The 21,963-nt window shown below is 42.6% G+C and overlaps 1 protein-coding gene across 2 annotated transcripts in view; it reads left to right on the forward strand.

Moving 5' to 3' along the window:
- The first annotated feature begins 353 nt into the window (after positions 1–353).
- LOC310843681 (myelin protein zero-like protein 1) overlaps positions 354–21,963 on the forward strand; it is a 31,219-nt gene continuing 9,609 nt past the window's right edge. Inside the window, exons 1-5 of one of the 2 annotated variants that reach the window (XM_083737329.1) lie at positions 354–550; positions 17,767–17,927; positions 18,436–18,649; positions 19,903–20,035; positions 21,487–21,560. In XM_083737329.1, coding sequence (XP_083593455.1) covers positions 370–550; positions 17,767–17,927; positions 18,436–18,649; positions 19,903–20,035; positions 21,487–21,520 — 723 coding nt within the window. In that variant the 5' untranslated portion in view covers positions 354–369 and the 3' untranslated portion in view covers positions 21,521–21,560. The remainder of the gene's footprint in view (positions 551–17,766; positions 17,928–18,435; positions 18,650–19,902; positions 20,036–21,486; positions 21,561–21,963) is intronic. The other variant, XM_083737328.1, reaches the window with a different exon arrangement.

Raw genomic sequence — 21,963 nt, forward strand, 5'->3', positions numbered from 1 at the left:
AAGGACAAGACCCACGGTGACGCCTTACTACTACTACTACTACTGAGCCGGCGTCACCACAACCTTTCTGTCGAAAACAGGCCATGGCAAAGCTACCGCTCTGCAATTGCCCAGCCCTCACAATAAAGCCCCAAGGTAGCTTCCAGTCACGTGACAGGCGCCCAAAGTGGGCGGGCAGCTTCTCTTCTCAATGGCCCTCCCATGGCTGAGTGAAATCCCGAGCTCCCAATCGCCCTGCGACGTGAGAAGTGAAGGGCAGAGCCTGGCCAGAAGGAAGACGCTGGATTCAGGAGGTGTGCGTGATTGACAGCGCTCCGGCTCAATACCGGCGTGGAGGTTCCCTTCGGCTCTCCCACTCCTCTTCCAACCATGGGCGGGGGAGGAACAATGAGAGGAAAAGGAGGTGGAGGCAGGAAAATGGCAGCGGCGACCGTGGCGGTGGCGGCGTTAACGGCGCCAGGAGGAGGCGGCGGCTGCAGTCCGAGGCAAGGCGCTGCTCCGCTCGCCGCCTGGCTCAGCTCGTTGCTGCTGGCAGCGGCTCTCGGCATGTGTGAGTGGGTTTCCCGTGTCGGGGTCGGCGCGCCTGAAAGGGAAGGAGGGGAGCCAAGGAGGGAGAAAGCAGGGCGGGAGAAAAGCCTTTCCTCTTCGCTGAGCCCCGCCGTCTCCGCCAGAACTCGGGCGGCGGGGGAAGCGGAGCGCGCGCGGGAGGCGAGTCGTCTGGGGCGTGTGAACGCGACGCTGCGGCGGAGCGGAGCGCTGTTTTCTCGGTGCTGTTGGGTGTTGGCGGGGGATTCCAGGTCTCCCTGAGCCCCCCTCGCAGCCCCTCCCTGGTCTCTCTCCGGTAAAAGGAAGAATGGGTGGGGGTGAGCTAACGTACGTGTCATGATGGTGGCGGGTGTACGTGTGAATCGCTTTGCAGAAGAGCCCAGGGCGGAACAGAGATCAAGGAAGAGCAGGTGACCTCTCTCTCTCCCTCTGCCACTCCGCCCTTTGGGTTCTTAGGTTGAGCTCTGCACAGATAATAATAAGGGTAAGTGCTGAGCCAGGCAAGAGGGGAAATAGCTGCGTCCTTGAATCAATCTCTTTCCTCTCTGCTGGTACCGGATAAAGCGCCCAAGACCTCGTATGTCTAGGATTGGTGTTGCCATTGTTTGGCTTTGAGTTTCCTGCCTTCATATGTAGCGCTGCTTTCTTAAAGCAGTGTACAGTTCTTACTAGTCGTAAAGCAATGGATGCGATGAGGTAGTCTGGTCACGGGAACAGTCCCACAAACAGGTATGGCGATATACTGCTTCGCTGCACATGCTCAAGAGTTAGCCTGGGTCAGTTCAAGTCAAATGTGTGTTAACGCAGAGTCAGTAATGAAAATCTATCCTAGGAGTTGTTGCACAGTTTTTACATGTGCCTTTCAGAGAAATTGGCTTTCCACAACCTGGTCAAACTGACTTAGATCTGCCTGAGGGTGATCAGCTTATAGATTCCTTCTGAGACACCAACATAATTATTAAACACAGTTTCCCATACTTCCCTTTCCTTTTCTTGGGTAAATTGACTCATTTCACAAATGTACAATGTTGCCTTGGCCATTTCTCTGTTACGCTCTTTGAATATAAAATGTACTAGTATGCAAAATGGCTACTGGCTAGCTATATTAAGTAATGTCCTGTTATTCTGCAGCAATGAAATCAATCCATCTGTAAGCTGGGCAGGGTTTTCCCCCTTATGAACTCGCAGTGCTTTATTTAGTGAAAGGATAGTGGTTTGGACCTATGGAATATTATCTGTTTGAAACTCCCTTTTGTTCCTTATTGCTGAGCTATGTTAGAATGATGTTTTTTGTTTTAATCCCCAAGTAGCTGTTCTCTGGGCATTTCAGTTGTTTCCAGAAGTAACATATTAAATAGAATCAACATAAGCACTTCTTCATGTGCTGCTTAATACATGAGGTAATGAATAACCTGGCTTAAATCAGTGTTAGGAACTCCGATATATAAGCTATGTGCCAAATGGCTCCTTAAACCAAGGTTAGTCACCAAAATGGAATGCTTAGTTGCCATTTTGGGGCAAGACAGTTCTGAAGTCTTATTTCTCAGACAATGCACTGATTGTGATTCTCACTTAAGCATCTGGCTAGTTCAGATAACAACCTTGAGCTTTGATAACTCAAGAAAGAAACGTCATTTTATTCAGGGACAGTCCACACATATATTGGTATTTTTCAATCTCTCAATGGTGACTGCCCCTGCTCAGACTGCACAGAAAAAGCATTTTGGTTCCAGAAATTCATTCTGATTGTGCTGATAAAATATAACTGATAGAATTCTACAGACTGGGGTATTAGCAAGGCCTTTTTTCAGTCAGAACTTGGCGGAACTCTGTTCTGGCACCTCTTAGGTGGGCGCCATTGCCATTATAAGAGAAAAAAGGAGGCATTCATGGTGAGTTCCAGCATCCCTTTTTCTAGAAAGATACCACTGGGTATTCGTTTGTGAAAACAGTCCAGATCCAATGATCCCCAGGCATGTACCTGGAGATGGTAGAAGTGTCAAATGCTATCCTAGCACCCAGGCATATTCACTTGGTTGCAAGTGGTTGAAAGCAAGGTGCAAAATGTGCCTGTCTAATTTCAAACACTGGTTTAAGTGTATTGGATATTAATCCAGCCAGTCACGGGAACAGTCCCACAAGCAGGTCTTGTGAATACCTGCACAGTGGTACCTTGGCTCTCAAACTTAATCTGTTCTGGGAGTCCGTTTGACTTCCAAAATGGTTCAAAAACCAAGGCGCGACTTCCAGTTGGCTACAGGAGCTTCCTGCAGTCAAGTGGAAGCTGCGTCAGACATTCGGCTTCCAAAAAAACGTTCGCAAACTGGAATACTTACTTCTGGGTTTGCAGTGTTCAGGAGCCTATTTGTTTGGGGGCCAAGCTCATTGAGAACCAAGGTACCACTGTACTAGCAAAAATATAGTGGTAGCTCCAGTTGCGGACAGGATCTGTTCTGGATCTCTGGTCAGATTCCGAGGTTTCCGCAACCAGAGGGACCGCTTCTGCGCATGCATGTATGGCAGTAGACTGCTTCTGCACATGTGCACAACGCGGTAGACTGCTGCTGCACATGCACGCGTGACAAAACCCAGAAAAATACTTCTGGGTTTGCCACGTTCGCATCCTGAAGGATACGCAATTGGAGGTGTGCGTATCCAGAGGTACCACTGTAGTGCTGTTTTATAATAATGAAAGAGTTACTTCAAATGGAAACAAAATATTCTTTCCTGTTGCAAACCTCATAGTTCCTACTAATCAAGACAGGTTTTGTAAGACTTTTTAATTTGATGTAGCATTTATTTGATTAGAATTTAAAACTTTTTGCACAACTGGTTCATAGGAGGAAAAAAACTGGCAGTGGTAGCACTAATGGGATTATTGGAAGTGGTAAAAAATGAAAACAATTTTGGCTGTGGTTTACTGAAAGGGGACAGTGAATTGTTCCCTTTTTGAACCCAAGTTTTTTGTGTGCCCAAATATATTTGACTTGCCTCTTCCAGAAAGTCCATTGAGATCACTTTCAGGATCAGCAAGCTTTAGTAATAGAAATAGGTCAGATTTTGTTTTTCCTTTCTACTTGGCAGTCTTCAAAAAATTCTATTTTTGTGTTGCATCAATGCCATGGATTGAAAATGGCACCACAGAAAATTAGTGATATTACTAAAGTAAATTGTGCATGTCGAATTTGGAACTTGTGGAGTCTGGAGTCTTTATTCTGAGGACCCACTACGTGCCTCCTAGACTTAACCAGTGTGCAGAAATGAACTAAAATGCTCCTTCAGGCCACAGTTTAGAAGCCATTATTTGTATGCTCCAGGATGGAAGGTTTTTCCCCTCCTCAGATTTAGTAATATACTTCCTTCCCACACTTTACAATTATTGAGCAAATCAAAACAAAGGCACTTGTATTTCTTTTCTTCCATTAAATGGAGCGCCTTAAGATACACCAGAGTGAGAATAATAGGACTCTCAACTGTTATTAACAGTAGTCCATTATGGCATGGTTGCAGAGCTCCAGTCAGATAAATGGCCATTTCAGAGTCTAATCCTATTTCTAACCTAGCTTCAGTTCGAAGGAACAATATTATAGACTGCTACTTTCACTCTTTGTTCAATAAATTCTAGGATAACTGACAGGGTTCCTGAATCTGTATTTTGTTTTTTTGCACCACGTCAAACTTTTCAGCTAAACATTCTGACTTCTCAGAAATATAAGCAATAGAGATAGCTCAAACACATGCTGAGACAGGAAAGGAAAAGTATTCACAAAGCAACAATTAAGGTGTTTGTGCTTACATGTTTGTTCTGTATATGTATATTTGCTAGTGTAAGTATATAGCTGGACTGGGGACGCAACTTACCGTATTTTACCGTCTATAAGACGCCCCCATGTATAAGACGACCCCTATTTTTTGAACCCAAAATTAAGAAATAAATATTTTAAACATTCTGTGTATAAGATGACCCCCAATTTTAAACTTTAAAAAATTGGGAAAAAACATAGTCTTACACATGGAAAAATATGGTATTTTTTTTTAGTCTTGCGTGGATTCATTTTCAAATCTTAACATTTCAGTTGATTGATACAAAATATAGTTTCATTTCTGATTGGATAGTTGTTAATGGTTATACAGTGGTACCTCGGGTTAAGTACTTAATTCATTCTGGAGGTCCGTTCTTAACCTAAAACCTGAAGCACCACTTTAGCTAATGGGGCCTCCTGCTGCTGCTGCTGCGCCGCCAGAGCAAGATTTCTGTTCTTATCCTGAAGCAAAGTTATGAACCTGAGGTACTATTTCTGGGTTAGCAGAGTCTGTAACCTGAAGCGTATGTAACCTGAAGCGTATGTAACCCGAGGTACCACTGTAGTTTGTGGCTGTGGTTGTAGCATTGTTGTGAAACTTTGTAGTCTTGTTCTCCTCAACAATAACTTAGAAGCTTTCCCTAGACCAAGTCAGTTTTTATAACTGGACTTAAGTATACATTCTTTCCTCCTTGCCCCACCTTAACTGTTAGGGGAAACTGCTACTGACTGGTGACTCTTTACCTATATGCGTGGAAGCCAGCAAATACTTGTTGCAAATTACAGTGATCTTTGGTTATGTGGAGCTGTTGAAAATAATCCCCATGACCTTCTTGTCGTGTTTTGTAATTTTCCATGCAAGATGGGGCTATTTCAGTACTGAAACATCTTCCAAAATTTTGCAATACCAGCTCAACAGAGCTGTAAGTAATGTTTAGCAAAGGTAATGTAAATAGCTCTCTGATGACACATTTCCAACATCCATCTTCTAGCTTTTTTTAGTGCATTTCTTATGGAGTACACAGTTGGGAGGAAATAGGCCAGGAATGGGGAATTTGTGACCCTCCAGATGTTGTTGGTCTCCCATCAGCTTCAGTCAGCATAGCCAATGGTCAGGAATGATGTGAGTTATAGTCCAACATCTTGAGACCTGCTATACAGGGTTCCCTGTATACTGCTGTCTGTGTTGTGCTTTTGGGTTCATATTAGCAACCATACAACTCAGAAGGCATGGTTTGTTGCCTAAACCAATGAGATAAGTTTGTATTGAGAGCCTTCTGTTGGTACTTGAAATAGCACAACTAGCTAGTAGTCTTATAGATATTAGTTCAGCTGAAGTAAGACTTTTTCTTTAATATTTTTACACACACATGCACAGTATTTGCTGTGTAATTGAGAAAACATCTTAGTGTGGACTCTTGCTGTCTATATGTGTACTTTGTTTATCTAGCTCGGTGTCCCTATAATTGGTGCTTATGGAGTTTGCACAGGCTTCTTTTTTCTGGAAGCCATATGAACTCTGAAACAGACATTGAATTGCAATTTATTGTTGTTTACTCCTTTTAGCAGTTTCGTAACAGAAAGTATTGGCTTGGGTGTCCCTGAATAAGTGGTGGCAACAGTAATTCTATATCCCTTTTGTACCTATTATCTGTAGTTCTTGGTTGTGTTATGAGAAATAATTTCACAAGGGAATGTCCTTAAGAGAATCTCTAATCTGCAACCTGAGTGGCTTGCCAATTATCTCTTGATCAAAATCTAAAGCAGCTTTAGACTAATCACAAATTGTTCTAATGTTGTAAGTATCTTGACTTTTCCTACCCTGCTGCATGACAGTTAACCAACACATCAACAAAGCCGAAATAAAGACAGGGAGATCTTCCATGATGTGTACTTAATTATTTGCTAATACAGAGAGAGAAGAACAGAATAAATGCTGAACTGTGGTCGGTATCCCTGCACTTGATGGACTGTTGGGAGTGGGGTAGCTGGGGAAGGAAAATTAATACCCAATACCCCCACATGCCCTCCCTGCAGCTTGGCCATTGTGGCTGCAGTCCAATGCTGTACTTATTTTCCTGTTCCGAAAGTGTATTTGCTCCCGAAGGCTTTTGGAAGGTTGGTAGCATGAAGAAAATGTCCTCAGTATATCCAGTATATCTGAAGGAGCGTCTCCACCCCAATCGTTCTACACGGACACTGAGGTCTAGCACCGAGGGCCCTCTGGCGGTTCCCTCACTGCGAGAAGCCAAGTCACAGGGAACCAGGCAGAGGGCCTTCTCGGTAGTGGCGCCCTCCCTGTGGAATGCCCTCCCACCAGATGTCAAAGAGAACAACTACCAGACTTTTAGAAGACATCTGAAGGCAGCTCTGTTTAAGGAAGCTTTTAATGTTTGATGTATTGCAGTGTTTTCATTTTAATTTTTTTTTGGAAGCTGCCCAGAGTGGCTGGGGAAGCCCAGCCAGATGGGCAGGGTATAAATTATTATTATTATTATTATTATTATTATTATTATTATTATTATTATTATTATTATTTATTTATTATTATTATTATTATTGCTTAATGTCCCATCTGCATTTCCATTTAATAAGCCCATGAGATTTCTGTCAGAAAGTTTGAAGGAGACGTCTCATTTGTTCAGCTCAGCTTGCACTGCCTTCTTAAAGGTGCAATCCAAACTCCACTTACATGGAAGTGCCCCACTGAATTCGATAGGTCTTGGTTGTAAGTAGAGAAGGTTAGGATTGCAGTGTTAAAAACCCCTCTTCTGCAAGCTTGTTTGCTCACAAAGGCCTTTGGAAAGTTCAGAGGAGCTTGCGGTCTGTGCATCTCCTCCAGTCCCACCCAGATACTTTCTGCAAGTTTGTTTGCGCACAGGGGGGAGGAAGTTGTGGTCATAGGTCTCTATCTTTGCTTTCTGCTTATCGGGTTTTACAAAATGTTTTTGTTACGTTTTGCTGAGGGTTGTAATACTTCACTTGCTCAGGGCATTTTTTTTTGTATTTCACAAAACTGTATGCCATAAATAAACTTGTTAGAAGATAGCATGAGTCTTATTTTGTAATATCAGGTGTTCCTTTCTAGGAGAAGAGGCCCCTGTTTTGGAAATTGTGAGCATCAAGCTCACAGCCACTTTAACCCAGCCTTGATTATTGCATAAACTTAATGTATTACAAAGAATGATGCATCCAATAAAGTGGACTCTAGCCCACGAAAGCTTATGCCATAATACAATTTCTAGCCTTTAAGATGGCATTGCTGTTTTGTTTGCTGTTCTGCTAAAATTGTACTGTGACCTACTTTACAGGGTTGATGTGAGGATAAAAGAATATAAAACACTTTGGCAAATTTAAAATGCTATTACAGAAAGCTGCAGGGGATGGTTCAGATGAGAATGCAGTGTGCAGAGCCTACGTGTAACATGGGAGCATGGGTTACAACCTGCCTGCATACTCCATCCCAGGCAAGCCTGTTCTAGCAGGCAGCCACGCTGGATTTGCTGAGGAACTACATATAAAGTCCAAAGGTTTTAGGTCTGAATATTCTGGTTGTTTCCCAGATTCTTTATTGTTTTAGTTTAGGTTTTTTCATGATTTCAAATCTTCCCCTCCTCCCATTCAAAATCAGGGACAGCATGCTGGATATAGGTATGTGTATTCCAAGACGTTCAAGGTGGCGTTCATAAGTCCCCGATGTGAGGTAGGTTAGGCTGAGAGATGGTAACTGGCCCAAGGTCACACGGTGAGCTTCACGGCTGAATGGTGATTTTTAACCCTGTTCCCCTAGGTCCTAATCCACTTAATTTCCCTGCATTTTATTCCACTTTCTTGTAAAAAGATGTAGAAATGAAAAAGCAGAGGTAGAGATGTGAAGGCCAAGAAAGAAAAGAACTGGAAAATTTAGGGGGGGAAATGCTTTTTCTCTGTTTCCCCCTGTTGTATTGTATTGTATTGTTTGTTTGTTTATAAAACACTTTCTTTTAGAATGACGAACAAATGTTTGAGACAAGCTGTTCATATAATTAATCCCCCAAAATAATTTCTGAAGCTGCATAGCAGAAAGACTTTTATGCAAGACTAGGTACAGTTTCAGATTGTTACAATTCCTGTATTTGGAGGCAAGTCCTGAGTTGTACATTGAGAGTACAATACTCAAGTGAAAGAGCAAGATGCATTTCTGCCTCTTGGAGGGCACTGCTGTTGCCTCAAGAGAAGGAAGGAGGATTAAATGCCTTCTTTGCTTGTGGCCTTTAATTTGTTGGCATGGTTGTTGGATCTGTTTCTGATCTCTTGACCAGTCCTCAAAGGACTGGGAGTGGGAGAAAGTACAGAGCAGTGCAATTTTGTTACCTCCAATTCATACTGCTGCAAATCTGTTGGATCCAAGATTCAAAGGTGGAAATATAAGCACAGCTTCTGCATTGGACAGGTTTACAAAACAAGCAGTATGCTTAGGGCTTGTTTGCTGTTGGAAAGGTGCTTATAAATGCTGCAACATACAGAACATATTCAGGTGTTTGGCCACGGAATGCAGTCTGGGATTCTGCCAAGCGTACGCTACTGCAAGATTGTGTCAAGGCCTTTGCACAGCACAACCTCTGACACCAACTGCTTCTTAGCCATGTCAGATACTTTCATCTCAAGTAGGATGTTTGTGTGTGCCCGGTGGGTGGGGGGACCTGGTCTCTGTTTGGAAATACAGTGGTACCTCAGTTGTCAAATGTTTCAAAAACCCGGAAGTGAATGCTTCCGCTTTCGAACGTGCCTCGGAAGTGAAATGGCTTCCAAGGCATGTTTCTCCACTTTCTGAATGGAATTTGCCAACCACCCATTGCGCATTAGTTGTCAAACATTTCGGAAGTTTAAAGGTCTTCTGGAATGGATTATGTTCGACAACCGAAATACCATTGTACACCAAATCAAGAAATAAACTGAGATGTGGAAGAGTAGAAGTTTGTTTCAGTTTGGATAAACCTTCAGTTTTTAGAAGTCTGGAAATGTTTCATCTCTGAGCTGCAGGGGGCAGAGGAATAATAATTCTCCATAAGGCCTGGAAATATATGGGGTTCATGTTTAAAAGTCCAGTGTGGCACCTTTAAGACTAACAAATTCAGGCTGCTGTCATTTACATACTTATCGCTTCTTATTACTTCTATGTTATGTACACTAATCATGGCATGGATGCACACTAGAAATTGTGATAGCAAGGGCCCCTTCTGAACCAAGGTAAGACACTTAGGGGCTATGTATTAATAAGACTACAGTGTTTAAGTACCCACTGTTTCTTTGCAAAGGAGGAGGATAGGGAGAGAACCAGGACAGGTGAAAGCCACACAAACGTTTATTCCATCAGTCTCCTCCTCTGGCAGCAGAGATTCCTTTGGTACCAAAGTGAGAAGTTTCCAGTTGGGACTAAATAAATAATAAAAAGCAAAGCTTAGGTGTCAACAGTATGTTTGCAAGGGAGTAGGATAGGGAGAAAACTAGGACAACTTGGCGATGACCTGTGGCCTCTTAGCACTACCAGGCCAAGTGGGCAGACAACTTTCAGGGTACTCTGTTTTAACAAGGATTTTTTTTTTTTTTGATAAAAATTAAACCATGACCATGTTACACTAGGGACTTTAGACAGAATCTGTTCTTTACATAAAAGGACAACTGTTACTATAAACACCTCTGAGCCTATACAAACTGGCTTGTTCCCAGCCTTTGCAGTCTAGCATACCTCCTGTCTTGCAGAACATCTGGTGGTACCTGAGTGGGATCAGCGGAGAAATTAGAGGAGCAGTTTTTCTGCACACCATTTACTAATCAAGAATGGATTTTCTACTCTGTGGATTAATTTGGCGTGATAGTGAGAAGGGGGCTATGCCCTGAACTCCTGATCCCCCATATCCATGGCTTCCAGAGTCTAGTATTAAAAATTAAAACTGGATGCTTATTTAATCCAAATGTTGGATAATCTATGGAGAGACTCAGCACTATGCATCAGATGGAAAGCCCACAAGATTTCTCCTGTTTGACTTCATTAGCATCCCTTTAAGTAGAAGTAAATTCTGGCTTACGTAATCAAATATAGAATAATTTCATGTAATCGAATACAGAAGAATTGTTCTTTGACTAAAAAAGTTGTAGATGTTTTCAGGAAGTCTGGTCATGACTCATTTCTATCCATAAACCTCTGATAGAAAAGTTCATATGCTGGAAGTCTATTCATTTGGAAACCATTAACTAATTATATAAGATAATTCATTTCAATGTGGACTGCTTTTCCTAGTCGTTACACAGAATTTATAACATTTCTTGGCTCCTTTGGAGAATGATGCAGGTTAATCTAATAAAATAAAATTTATATTGTGATTTTTTCCTACAGAAACAAACTTCAAACTACTATCTTATTTTGAGGGACAGGGATTAAACACACATATTTCCTCTGTCTTCATTTAGGAGCAGGCTTAAGACCTTCTCAATATGGTCACAATCACATTTAGAAACCAGGTTAACAGGACTGATTGTCACCCATAATTTACCAGTGGAGGAACATACTGTAAGCCACTTTACTTTGCAAATTCTTGATAGTTCCAGGAACACATAAGGAAACACTGCAACTATTTTTCTTGACAATGTCGGCTGCAGTCTGACAGTTTAGCGGTTTCTGTTTTAGACAAAATGAGGAACGAAAGGAGGGTTTTAAAGTCTTTAATGAAGAAACGTGAATGCTATGAAAAGAAGACATTAGTTTGACTTCTTTCCACTTTAGTATGCTATGGTGAGGATAACTGGCATGTGTAATAATGAAATATCAATTATTCAGTTGGGAGCTGTGTTGCCAACTGGTTGTCACCTTTTCCTAATCACCACAGTAGTAAGTCTGTCTCAGGATTTGATGCATTTTCTTTACTAGCTTACACTGCTGAGAGCTGTCCGCTTGCAAAGATGTGCTTTTGGAGAAGCTGTCTTGTGTTGCAATCTTCCTTGGCTGATGTCCAACTTGGACAGGCCTCTTCTGGAAGATTGTCTTGAGCATCCCTCCAGCTAATTCTTTGTGGCCAAATCAGCTCTCTTTAAGTGAATGTTTTTAAAGAGCCTTTTAATTCTTCAGATTAACTTGTTCCTTAGCTACTCAGAGTAAATTGCATTTCCAAATGCAATTTAGTCTGAGATCCTACAACTTCTCAGAGCCTTCAGAGCTCTAGTCTGCACAGTAGTGATGGATGATAAATTAAGCACAGCTGCATTTTCATCATCTTTGTGCTAGTTGGTGGACCACAATTCCAAGGCGTCCTGTTTTAGAAAGCTGCTGTGATGGCAAACCATGTGGGTAGGCTAATATGGTACAGTATCTCTTTTCACCCATAGCCTTTTAGTCTGGATCTCTTCACAATTAAATAGCAGTTATGAATTCTCCTTGTATAATATTCTTGGGTAACAAAACTTGGAGAAGGACAAATGTGATACAGTGGAACTTCTGTTTTCAAACGTAACCTGTTCCGGAAGGCTGTTCGAGTCCTGAAATGTTCGAAAATCTAGGATCAATGGGCGGTCAGCAAAATCCATTGAAAAAATTGAGAAACGCTCCTCAAAAGCTGTTTGGTTTCCGAGGCGCGTTCGAAAACAGGAGCAATTACTTCTGGGTTTTTGGAATTCGGGTTCCGAATTGTTCGGCTTCTGAGATGCTGGAAAACCGAGGTTCCACTGTAACAGAATACAAGCAGTACTGGTTGTGCTAAACCTGTAAACTCAGTGGGGACATGTAGATGCATGAGTCTATTTCTCAGCTTACTTGTGGCTATTTTGAGAAGGATATGCACAGAAAAAGACTGTTGGATTCCCAGGGCCTATTCAAAGGCATACCTAGGGTCCCTTGTGCTCTTGGCAAGGAGCTATATTGGCATGTGTGTGAGTGTGAGTGCGCGTGCACGCGCACACAGACAGAGAAATAAAATCTGAGAAGCCGGTGAACTTGTCTGGACAGGAGGGCTAGGCAGGGTGCCTGCACTGCTCTTTGCCTAGGAGCTTCTCTGAGGACCACTTTCCATCCCCCCCAGCAGCAGCAGCAGCGGCTTTTCCTGCTGGAGATACCAGAGGATTCCTTTTGTGGACAAAGCAGGTCCTGGAGTGCTGAGCCATTCATGTACATGATTGGTGCTCCAGGTGTCATGGAAGGACTCCAATGCCTGATAGGTTTTGCCAACACCAAGTTATGCTTCTGGGCCTATAGGGGTGGAAAGACATCAGCACCTGTCTTTGCATTAATTCATGGATGCAGGGACTCTGTACTATACCCTCAGAATCCTTCTTCAAAACATGTTGCTTTGTGACCTCTTATCATGTCCCCTCATAGTGTTTCTTTTCTACCTTAAAAGCCCCAAATGTTTTAACCTTTCCTTGTAGGGGAATTATTTCAGCCACGTGGTCAGTTTTGGTGCTTTTTTCTAAAACTTTCCGCACTCTTTTGAGTTGCGGTGAGCAGAACTGTAAGTGAAATATTTAAGTGCAGGTGCCCCATAGGTTTCTAAATGGCATTGTTATTTGGGCAATTTTATTTTTAGACCATTTCTTAATGGTTGTTAACATGGAATTTGCAAAATGGGCTGATGGTTTCATCAAGCTATCCACCATGAACCTAAGGTCCTTCCTAGCCAATTCAGACCCCATTAGTGTACATGTGACTTTTTTTTTGGGGGGGAAGGATGAGTTGCCCCTATGTTCATCACTTTACATTTGCTTACAGCGAATCACATTTGGCATTTTAGTGCCCATTCACCAAGCTTTGAGTGAGCCTTTTAGACCTCAGAATCCCTTTTTGTTTTGACCACTTTGAACGTTAGTAACTTTTGCCACTTCACTGCTTACCCCAAAATTCAGGTCATTCATAAATAAGTGTAAAACAGCTGTCCCAATACTGATCCTTGGAGAGATCCCACTTCATTCATTCCTGAATTGTGATCATTTATTCTGATTCTTGTTCTTTAACCTCCTTCTGATCCCTAAGAGAACTTTTCTGTTTATCTTATGATTGCTAAACTCACTCAGGAGTACTTCAAAATCTGACACAACATGTACTACATCGCTCCTGTCCATATGCCTGCCATATGCTTGAGTGGTCCATATGAGGAGCACTCAAGAGCTATGTAATACACAGAAAACACCCTTACAGAAGCCATGCTTATTATTCAAGAAGTCTCGTTCTTATATACTTTTTGTAATTTTATATTTAATAATGCTTTCTAGCAATTTTATTGGAACAAGCATTAGTGTACAGTAACTGCCTGTAATTTCTCAAATCTCCTCTGCATCCATTAAAAAAGGGGGGGCATTCAATTGGCCACTTTCCATTCCTTAGGTATGGAGATGGATCTTAGGAATAGCATACATAATTTTTATAGGCCAGTAATTTCACATTTGAGTTGTTTTTGAGGCTTTGAATATTGTCTGTCATCTTCTGTCTCTGCACTTCAGGCACAATCCCAGGAGAGCTTTTTCAGACACAGGGGCCTGCTCAAAAACTGCAGCAGTGAAGACAGATGCAATCTCATTTTGCTCCTTTAACACACATATAACTCCCTTGATGTCTATAGGTCCAAGTATATCCAAAAAAGGGCACAAACATACCCAGGTACCCATCAAATAAAGAGCAAAAAGCAAGGGTAAATAATGTTTTTGCCTGGTCTCTTAAAACACATAGTGATGGTGCTAGGAATGCATTCCTAGGAAGAGCATTCCAGAAATGGAGCCACCACTGAGAAGGCTTGTTCTCATGTTGCCACCCTCCACATCTTCTTTGGGTGGGTGGGGGGAATAGAGAAAGGCTTCAGATGTTGAATGTGAGGTGTGGGTTGGTTTGTGTGGGAAGAGGTGGTCCGTAAGGTATTGGAGTCCTGAGCCACACAAGGCTTTTGGATGAAAGCCTATAATATCATGGCAGGTTTCTATAAATGCAGGCTTCTATAAATCTAGATTATTGCATCATAGAAACGTGAGTGGGTTTTCTTAAGAACATTTAAGCATTTAACTCTGAGTGTCTTAGCACAGCAGCAGTGAGGTGGGAGACATTGCTTGCACAATGGTGTAATGGTGAGTGTCCTGCCTAAGTGGTATTCTGCTCTATTCTATCGCATGCTGGATGTGAAGGCAGTGCAGTGAATGTGGAAGTGCCAAGGCATTTCCCCATTGCGAGAATGTTCTATTTCCTGTTTTGGTAGTGCTATGTTCCATCAATCCCTGCTGGTTTGTTTGCTTGCTAGCTACACCTGGTGTGGGTTGAGCTTGGGAAAGCTCCCAATTTTCATTCTTGTTCCTAACAAACAGCTGAATGGCTTTTCACAAGTTGTAAGTCTTGAGGTACTTTTTTAAATTCACAGGGAGCCTTCCCAAGGATTCCCTTTCTCTTCTGTCCATTCAGTAAACACTTTTGCCTGTTTAACTTTTTATGTGTTTTTGCGTTAAAACAGAATTGGACTGTCAGGAATCTGGAATCCTTAGCACAGACTATGAAGGACAGCATTGATAATGCAGCATATGAAATAACCTTGTTTCTGGCCATGAAACAGCTGCTGTCAGTGTGCCCCTGCCAGGTTTAATACAAAGCCATCCCACTTTTGTGAGCTGTAGAAACTCTTAAGGACATGTTAGACTTTTCAGTGAAGGCAGAAAGAAAGCATTTGAGAACAATGTTGACAGCAAATTAAATATATGCTTCAGGACAGGTATGTAAAGCGGGGGCAGGCAGGCAGGCTGCACTGTGGCCTTCCAGATGTGTCTGAGTTACAGTTTCCATCCACCTCAGCCAGCATCATCAGTGGTCAGGTAGGGTGGGAACTATAGTCTAGCAACTTTTGGAGAGTCACAGCTTAGCCACAAGGACGACTTCTTACTTTTGGAGAACAACTCGTTGTTGTGACTGTCTACAACTTGCATATGAGTTTACCGTAAATTTCGCTCTATAACACGCATATTTTTTCTCCTAAAAAGGAAGGGGAAATGTCTGTGCGTGTTATAGAGCGAATGTGTGGTCCCTGGAGCCGAAAAATCAAGCAAAAATCAAATCGCGGGGCTGCACGCTGCACGGAGAAGCGAAACTTGAAAAGAGGAAGCGGCTGCTTTCCTGCATTCTGCCTCAGGGTCTTACTGCCCACCCTCCTCTGTTTCCTTGCTGTGTTTGCTGAAACGGAACAAAGAGCAGGGAAAGCCCCTCCCCTCCAGGCAAGCTCTGGTGCTGCTGGGGGAGAGGGAGAGAGAGGAGGGAAGGGAGAGAGGGAGGGAGGGAGGGAGGGAGGGAGGGAGATGGCTGGCTGGCTTGGGTGGGGGAAAACTTTTGCCTTCCTTTCCTCCCTACCCCTCTCCTGCATTCTTAGCCAGCTGCTTCTCTGCACACCCCTCTCCTGCTCCTTGTCCCTTCTGTGTTTTTCCTTCCCTCCCCACTTAAAATGTGGTTACAAAGCATAGATCCTCAGGATCTTTGCATTGGGTCACCCCAAATTCACCATCAGATCACATAGCATGTCCATGGCTACAGCCTGCCCCCCCAAAATCACGCACCCACTGTTGCCTGGGGCTGCAATGGTGCAAAAATGTGGTTAAAAAGCATGGATCCACATGGATCCTCAGGATCTTTGCATTGGGTCACCCCAAATTCACCATCAGATCACATAGCATGTCCATGGCTACAGCCTGCACCAAAAAAATCACGCACCCACTGTTGCCTGGGGCTGCAATGGTGCAAAAATGTGGTTAAAAAGCATGGATCCACAGGGATTCTCAGGATCCTTGCATTGGGTCACCCCAAATTCACCATCAGATCACATAGCATGTCCATGGCTACAGCCTGCCCCCCCCAAATCACGCACCCACTGTTGCATGGGGCTTCAATGGTGCAAAAACGTGGTTAAAAAGCATAGATCCACAGGGATTCTCAGGATCTTTGCATTGGGTCACCCCAAATTCAACATCAGATCACATAGCATGTCCATGGCTACAGCCTGCACCAAAAAAATCACGCACCCACTGTTGCCTGGGGCTGCAATGGTGCAAAAACGTGGTTACAGAGCATGGATCCACAGGGATTCTCAGGATCTTTGCATTGGGTCACCCCAAATTCACCATCAGATCACATGTCTGTGGCCACAGCATGAAGCCCAAAAATGATACATCCACTGTTTCATTCAGAATGTTTTTTCCCTTGTTTTCCTCCTCTAAAAACTATGTGCGTGTTATGGTCAGGTGCGTGTTATAGAGCGAAAAATACGGTAGTTCATGTTTGCTTATTGTAATTACATGGTGCATCATGTGTATTCTGGTAGTGAACCTGCCAAGATTTCGGTAGAGGTGGTATGGAGTTGACCAGGTTTGTGTGAACTGGCTTTAGGGCTTGGATGGTGTTTTGCCAAAGGCAAAAGGCTTCCTTTTAAAGGATCCTTGAAGCAAAGACGGAGCACTAGTGGAGAAACGCTGGATTTTATTGAGCAAAATAGGACTTTACAAAGGTACAAAACCTTACCCAAGTTCAAATAACAGTTCCTCCTTTGCCAAAGGATGTGAAGTGAAGGCACAAGACAGGAGTTGATCATCATGTGAGCTGCGCACAGGTGGGCTGAAGCGAGCTGCTCACTAGCCTGTGGAGCCTCCTTTTATTGAGACAAATATGCAAGCCAGGCAAATACATTTTGGGCTGTGACCTTTACACATCTTCCGTCCCGAGATCGTGGGGTGGTACAAAGTTATTTTGGCACCTGTTTCCACAGCGTCATTTTCCCCTTGCACAGTGTATGACGAAGGAGACAAAAGGTCTCAGAGACAAAGGTTACAGACAGGACACCGCCGACTACTGAGACCGCAAAAGGTCAGACAGAGGGAACGATGTACAGAAAGCTGTAGCTTGTCTGGGGGGGGGGGTTGCCCTGCACCCCAAGGTCACATGTGCAGACAGATTGTGGCTGCCTGCTGGTGGAGACTGTTATCCCTCCGGACCCCACCGTCCACTCCGCGATATCCCTACAGGATGGATAGGCGAACAATACACAAGAACTTTCCACCCATTCTTCAGTCATTGGAGGACGTTTTAACTTTTACCAGTCTTTTACTAGAATGGTTACTTAGATGAGCTGTTTTTAGTTGCCCTTGTCCAACACTCAACAATTGGGTAAATATTCAGTGATCAAGTTCATAGGGTATGCATTGCATTCGGGATGAAGTTTATACGGTGACCAATCTTACACAAAAGCAGAATTAACGCTGGATGTTTCCAGAACAAATGGACTAAGTGCGACTCAATGAATATTTGATGGGGCATTTATTCTGGGCTGTAAGATTTCTAATGTAGCTCTTCATCTAACTCTCTTGTGTAATGCTATCATTTCATTCTGCATTGCTTACAATGGGTCCTGCATCCTGATTTTTGTGGTGTTTTTGACAGCCCAGGTTTCAGCTGTGGAAGTATACACACCAGCAGAACTCTCTGTGGAGAATGGGACAGAAACAAAGCTTCCGTGCAGCTTTTCATCCTCAGAGGTGATAAGCAGTGCCGCTACTGTTACCTGGAGCTTTCAACCAGAGGGATCAACTACTACTGTGTCGGTAAGAGATGATGATTGAAGTAAGATGAGAATTGAACAAGAGCCTGCAACAAAGCAGATTAAACATTTCCCTGCTATTTCATACCTTTCTGCTCCTCCTCACTTTTATCACTGGTAAGAGTACATATTTAGGCCGCCTCAGAATGCCAGTTGATCCTGTTATGTTTGGTATCATGGATAGTCGTCCTTCTGTGTTTGCTCCACAATACTTCAGTGGCATAAGTATTATTAAGGTGAGGGGTTGTTTTGAACTAGTGACACATTTGTTAGCCACCTACCCACACTTCACCATGGGTTCCTGTTTGGTTAGCAGGATATGTCAAGTTTAAAGGTGTATGAGGTGGTGGCAATGATAGGTCCAATAGTGATCCTGTAGCAGCAGCTAGAAATTGGGGCAAGTGAGTCAGAATACGGTCTCACTCTGATCAATTGTATCTACTCTCAGACCTCCCTTTGTGGGGAAAACTAGGATTTTAACACTGTATCCTGTTTTGTGTTCCCGATTACAGTTCTTCTATTATTCCCATGGCAAATCATATCCTGGGAAGGATACACAATTTAAGGACAGAAGCAGCTGGGCGGGTGACCTTAACAAGAAAGATGCATCTATCAGTATATCCAACATGCAATTCCGGGACAATGGCACTTTCATCTGCGATGTCAAGAACCCTCCAGATATAGTTGTCACACCTAGTGAAATCAAAGTCAGAGTTGTGGAAAAAGGTACTGCCGTCTCTGGATACAAGAGTGCTAGTAATGATGGTTGATAGAATGCTTTTGTGAAATATTTGATTAAATCACTCTACAAAAACCCATCACTTACAGGAGTATTATTTTGGCTGTTCTTGCATAACTTGTATTTTATTCAGAGTGCTTCTGTGAAGAAATTGAACTGTTTTAAAAGAACTAAAAATCCTGTATGGTTTTGGAATTATGGTGTTAATTTGCTTCTTAGAGCCAGCCTTAGCTGTCTGGTAAACAGTTTGGAAGGTGCTACAAATTTATAAGAAAAAAATTGTTTATATTGTAGTCTATTGATAGGATTAAGTCAGCTACTGTATGCTTATTTTACGGTTGAAGTTGTTTGTAGATAGAGATAGAAGAGATAATGTAGCCCAAGGGTATAACTAAAGAGTGATTTGAAATAGACTAGATCTGGGTGGATTTCAGAATGAAAAAGTTCAATAGACTGCTAAAATAACTTCTTTTAAACAAATGGCATTCACAGCTAGAGAATAAGGTGTTCTCAGCAGTGGCTCTTTTCCATAGTTAGGCATGAGTATATATGTTTGTTTCTTAGATGTGCCAAGTTTGCTTTTGTACTTCTGTGAATCCTGAGTCTTAGTATAGTTTTATCTCTTTGCTACAATACAATACAAGTGCAATCTTGCCAAGAGGCAACAGTTACTAGTTTATGATTATTGTGATTAATGTGTGAACTTACTCATGATTGTGGTGTTGAGGCAGCTTCTCAAATGTGATGGGTGTGCATCTAAAACATGGCAAGTTCTTCATGAAAATGCTTGGAAGCATGGGTCAATTATTTCCTGATTGGCTCTTCTGAGCATTTTAAAGCATTGGCTCTTATGTAGATGCATTTTACACTCAGCAGGAGGTCTGTGTGTTTTGTATGCTGGTATGCATAGCAGACTACAAATTTTTGTAGTGAAAATTGGCCTTCAGGGGAAGTCCACTTATTGTTAACCTCATCTTTCCCATGGGGATACTGATGGGCTAAATTAGAGATTAATTGTACTTGATATGCTGTAAAAATGCTATTGAAATCTAATGAACCTAACACCACAGATCATGCTCATGAGTTTTACTTGAGGTTTGGGATATAAAAAAGACCAAAGAACATGCCATTACTGAGACAGATGCACCCTTAACTTATGCATATAAAAGCCAATGCCAATGATATATTGATAAATGTAAAAGCTAAGCAGACTGGACTGAAACTTTTCTTCTCTCCTCAGGTAACTTGCCTGTGTTTCCCATTACTCTAGTAGCAGGGGCATCCATTGGTGGAGTTCTGGGCTTAGTTTTGCTCATCGTTCTTGTTGTGTGTGTCGCATGCAGAAAGAAGAACTCTAAAAATCATTACTCTGGGTAAGATGCTCCCCTTGTTCATTTATTTAGGTGTTGTTGTTTTTTTAAGGCCGGGGTAGCTGAACCTGCAACAGGAATCAATCATACATGTTTTGTTCATAGTACTAAATTGACTGTGGCCACTGGGACACATTCCTCTAGTCCCAAACGATTAATTGTTGACTTCATTGTGCATACACCTTTCAGGGTGTATAAGTCCTACTAGATATCCTTATACATGTTGGAAGGGAAGCGTGCATCATAAAACTGTCCAGAGAGGCAGCCCTACACTCTTGTCTTCCAAAAATAAAGGGGCTCTTGCAGCTCAAGATGAAGTGCAAGATAAAGGCTGGACAACTCTCTACATCTTGGATTGTACAACTCTATTTATGAGTTTGGAATGTGGCTCCTTTTACAACAGTCTGCTTGCCAGAGGTTTCCAAACCTAGCTTTGGGAAAACGGTTCCTCTACTATCTTCACTGGCTTCACCATCTGCATGACTTCCTTTTTTTTTCCTTTTTCCTTTTTTTGCACTTAAAGTACCTTTTTAATTTGCATTGAATAACTTCTGTTGGAAAGCATTTTCAGGGTAGAATCTAGAGCTTTAATCCAGAGCTTTTAGAATGCCATGAAATGTTTTGTTGGTGGGTTCCTTTGAGGTGGTGGTGGTGGGACTTTTATCTTGTTTGCTTTACCACTTAACTCCAACAGAAATGCAGCCCTTGTACACAAAAACCTGAGCACACATGTTCTGTGGGGATTGTCATTCCACTGCCCAACTCTTTCCTGCTTTTTGTAGATCCAGTGAATGCTATGAACAAAGCCTTCAAAAGTGTAGTTTCTGATGGGTGTGTTTAATTGGCAACTGATCCCACTATACCTTATTTTCAGCTGGAGATTTTAGAGAGGGGTTGCAGTAGGAGTCAGTGGTAAGATTGAGCAAGTGCAGTGAAATGTGCTTTGTAAGCTCAGAGTTCAGTGTGGAAAGCACAGTTTCCTTTCTGCATGTGCTCTTTCAGTAACCACTTACACTGATCTGCGCTAAAGGATCCCAAAGCCCAATATGGGTATTTAACTCCCTGTCCAGTGTGTTATTGCTGAAAGCTACTCAAAGGTGCTGGATTTGGAACAGTAATATGTTTGCATTGTCTTCTACAACTAAAATCAACCCCCAGCAATGTAGAAATGGATAACGTTGCTTTCACTGACTACACCAGCTCTTTGTTCCTACTGATTACTAAGTGGCAGGGTGTGTTTGTGCTGTAATTGCTGAGCAGGGCCACATAATTTTGCAGGGGTCTAATTTCTAGATGAAACTAACACCAGCATTATAATGGATTGATTTGGGTGGTGGTGGAAACCCTTGCATGGCAGTGTCACAACTTCTGTTCTTATTCTGACATTTTGGTTTTTTCCTTCCTGCTTTGGTGTGCTGGGATCGGATCCTGCTCTTACCTTCCTCTGCTTACAGAGATCCTGATATAGACGCAAGATTGGGAATGTAACAGGGCTGGGTCTCCTCTTCCGGTCCCACTATATACCATGGTAACTAATCACATTGGTGGTTGCTCTTTGGTACTTCGTGTGTGTGCGTGTACACATTTCTGCCTCCTTTGCTGACTACCCGGCTAACATATCTCCATCACTTGTGCTGAAATTCTGTTTTGTAGACTGTTGGTGAAGGGGCAGCACATCTCATCTACTGCTTGAGTTTTGTTGTCTCATTTCCTTAATTGTGACGGCAATGCTCATTACCTTCAGAATCAGTATTCCATCTCTTGCCAGCAAGCTCATGTGCATGAATGAGTGTGGGGGATCTGGACTCTGTACACTGTGAGAGGAGAAAATCATTCAGTAAATAACTGAATTTTCCATGCAAAGACCTTTAATTCAGTGTTATTTTTAGATCCAGGTTGCATGAATTCTTGGGATATACTCCAGACATTTT

The sequence above is a fragment of the Podarcis gaigeae genome (assembly GCF_964106915.1).
Source record: "Podarcis gaigeae genome assembly, chromosome: 4".
Classification (NCBI taxonomy): domain Eukaryota; kingdom Metazoa; phylum Chordata; class Lepidosauria; order Squamata; family Lacertidae; genus Podarcis; species Podarcis gaigeae.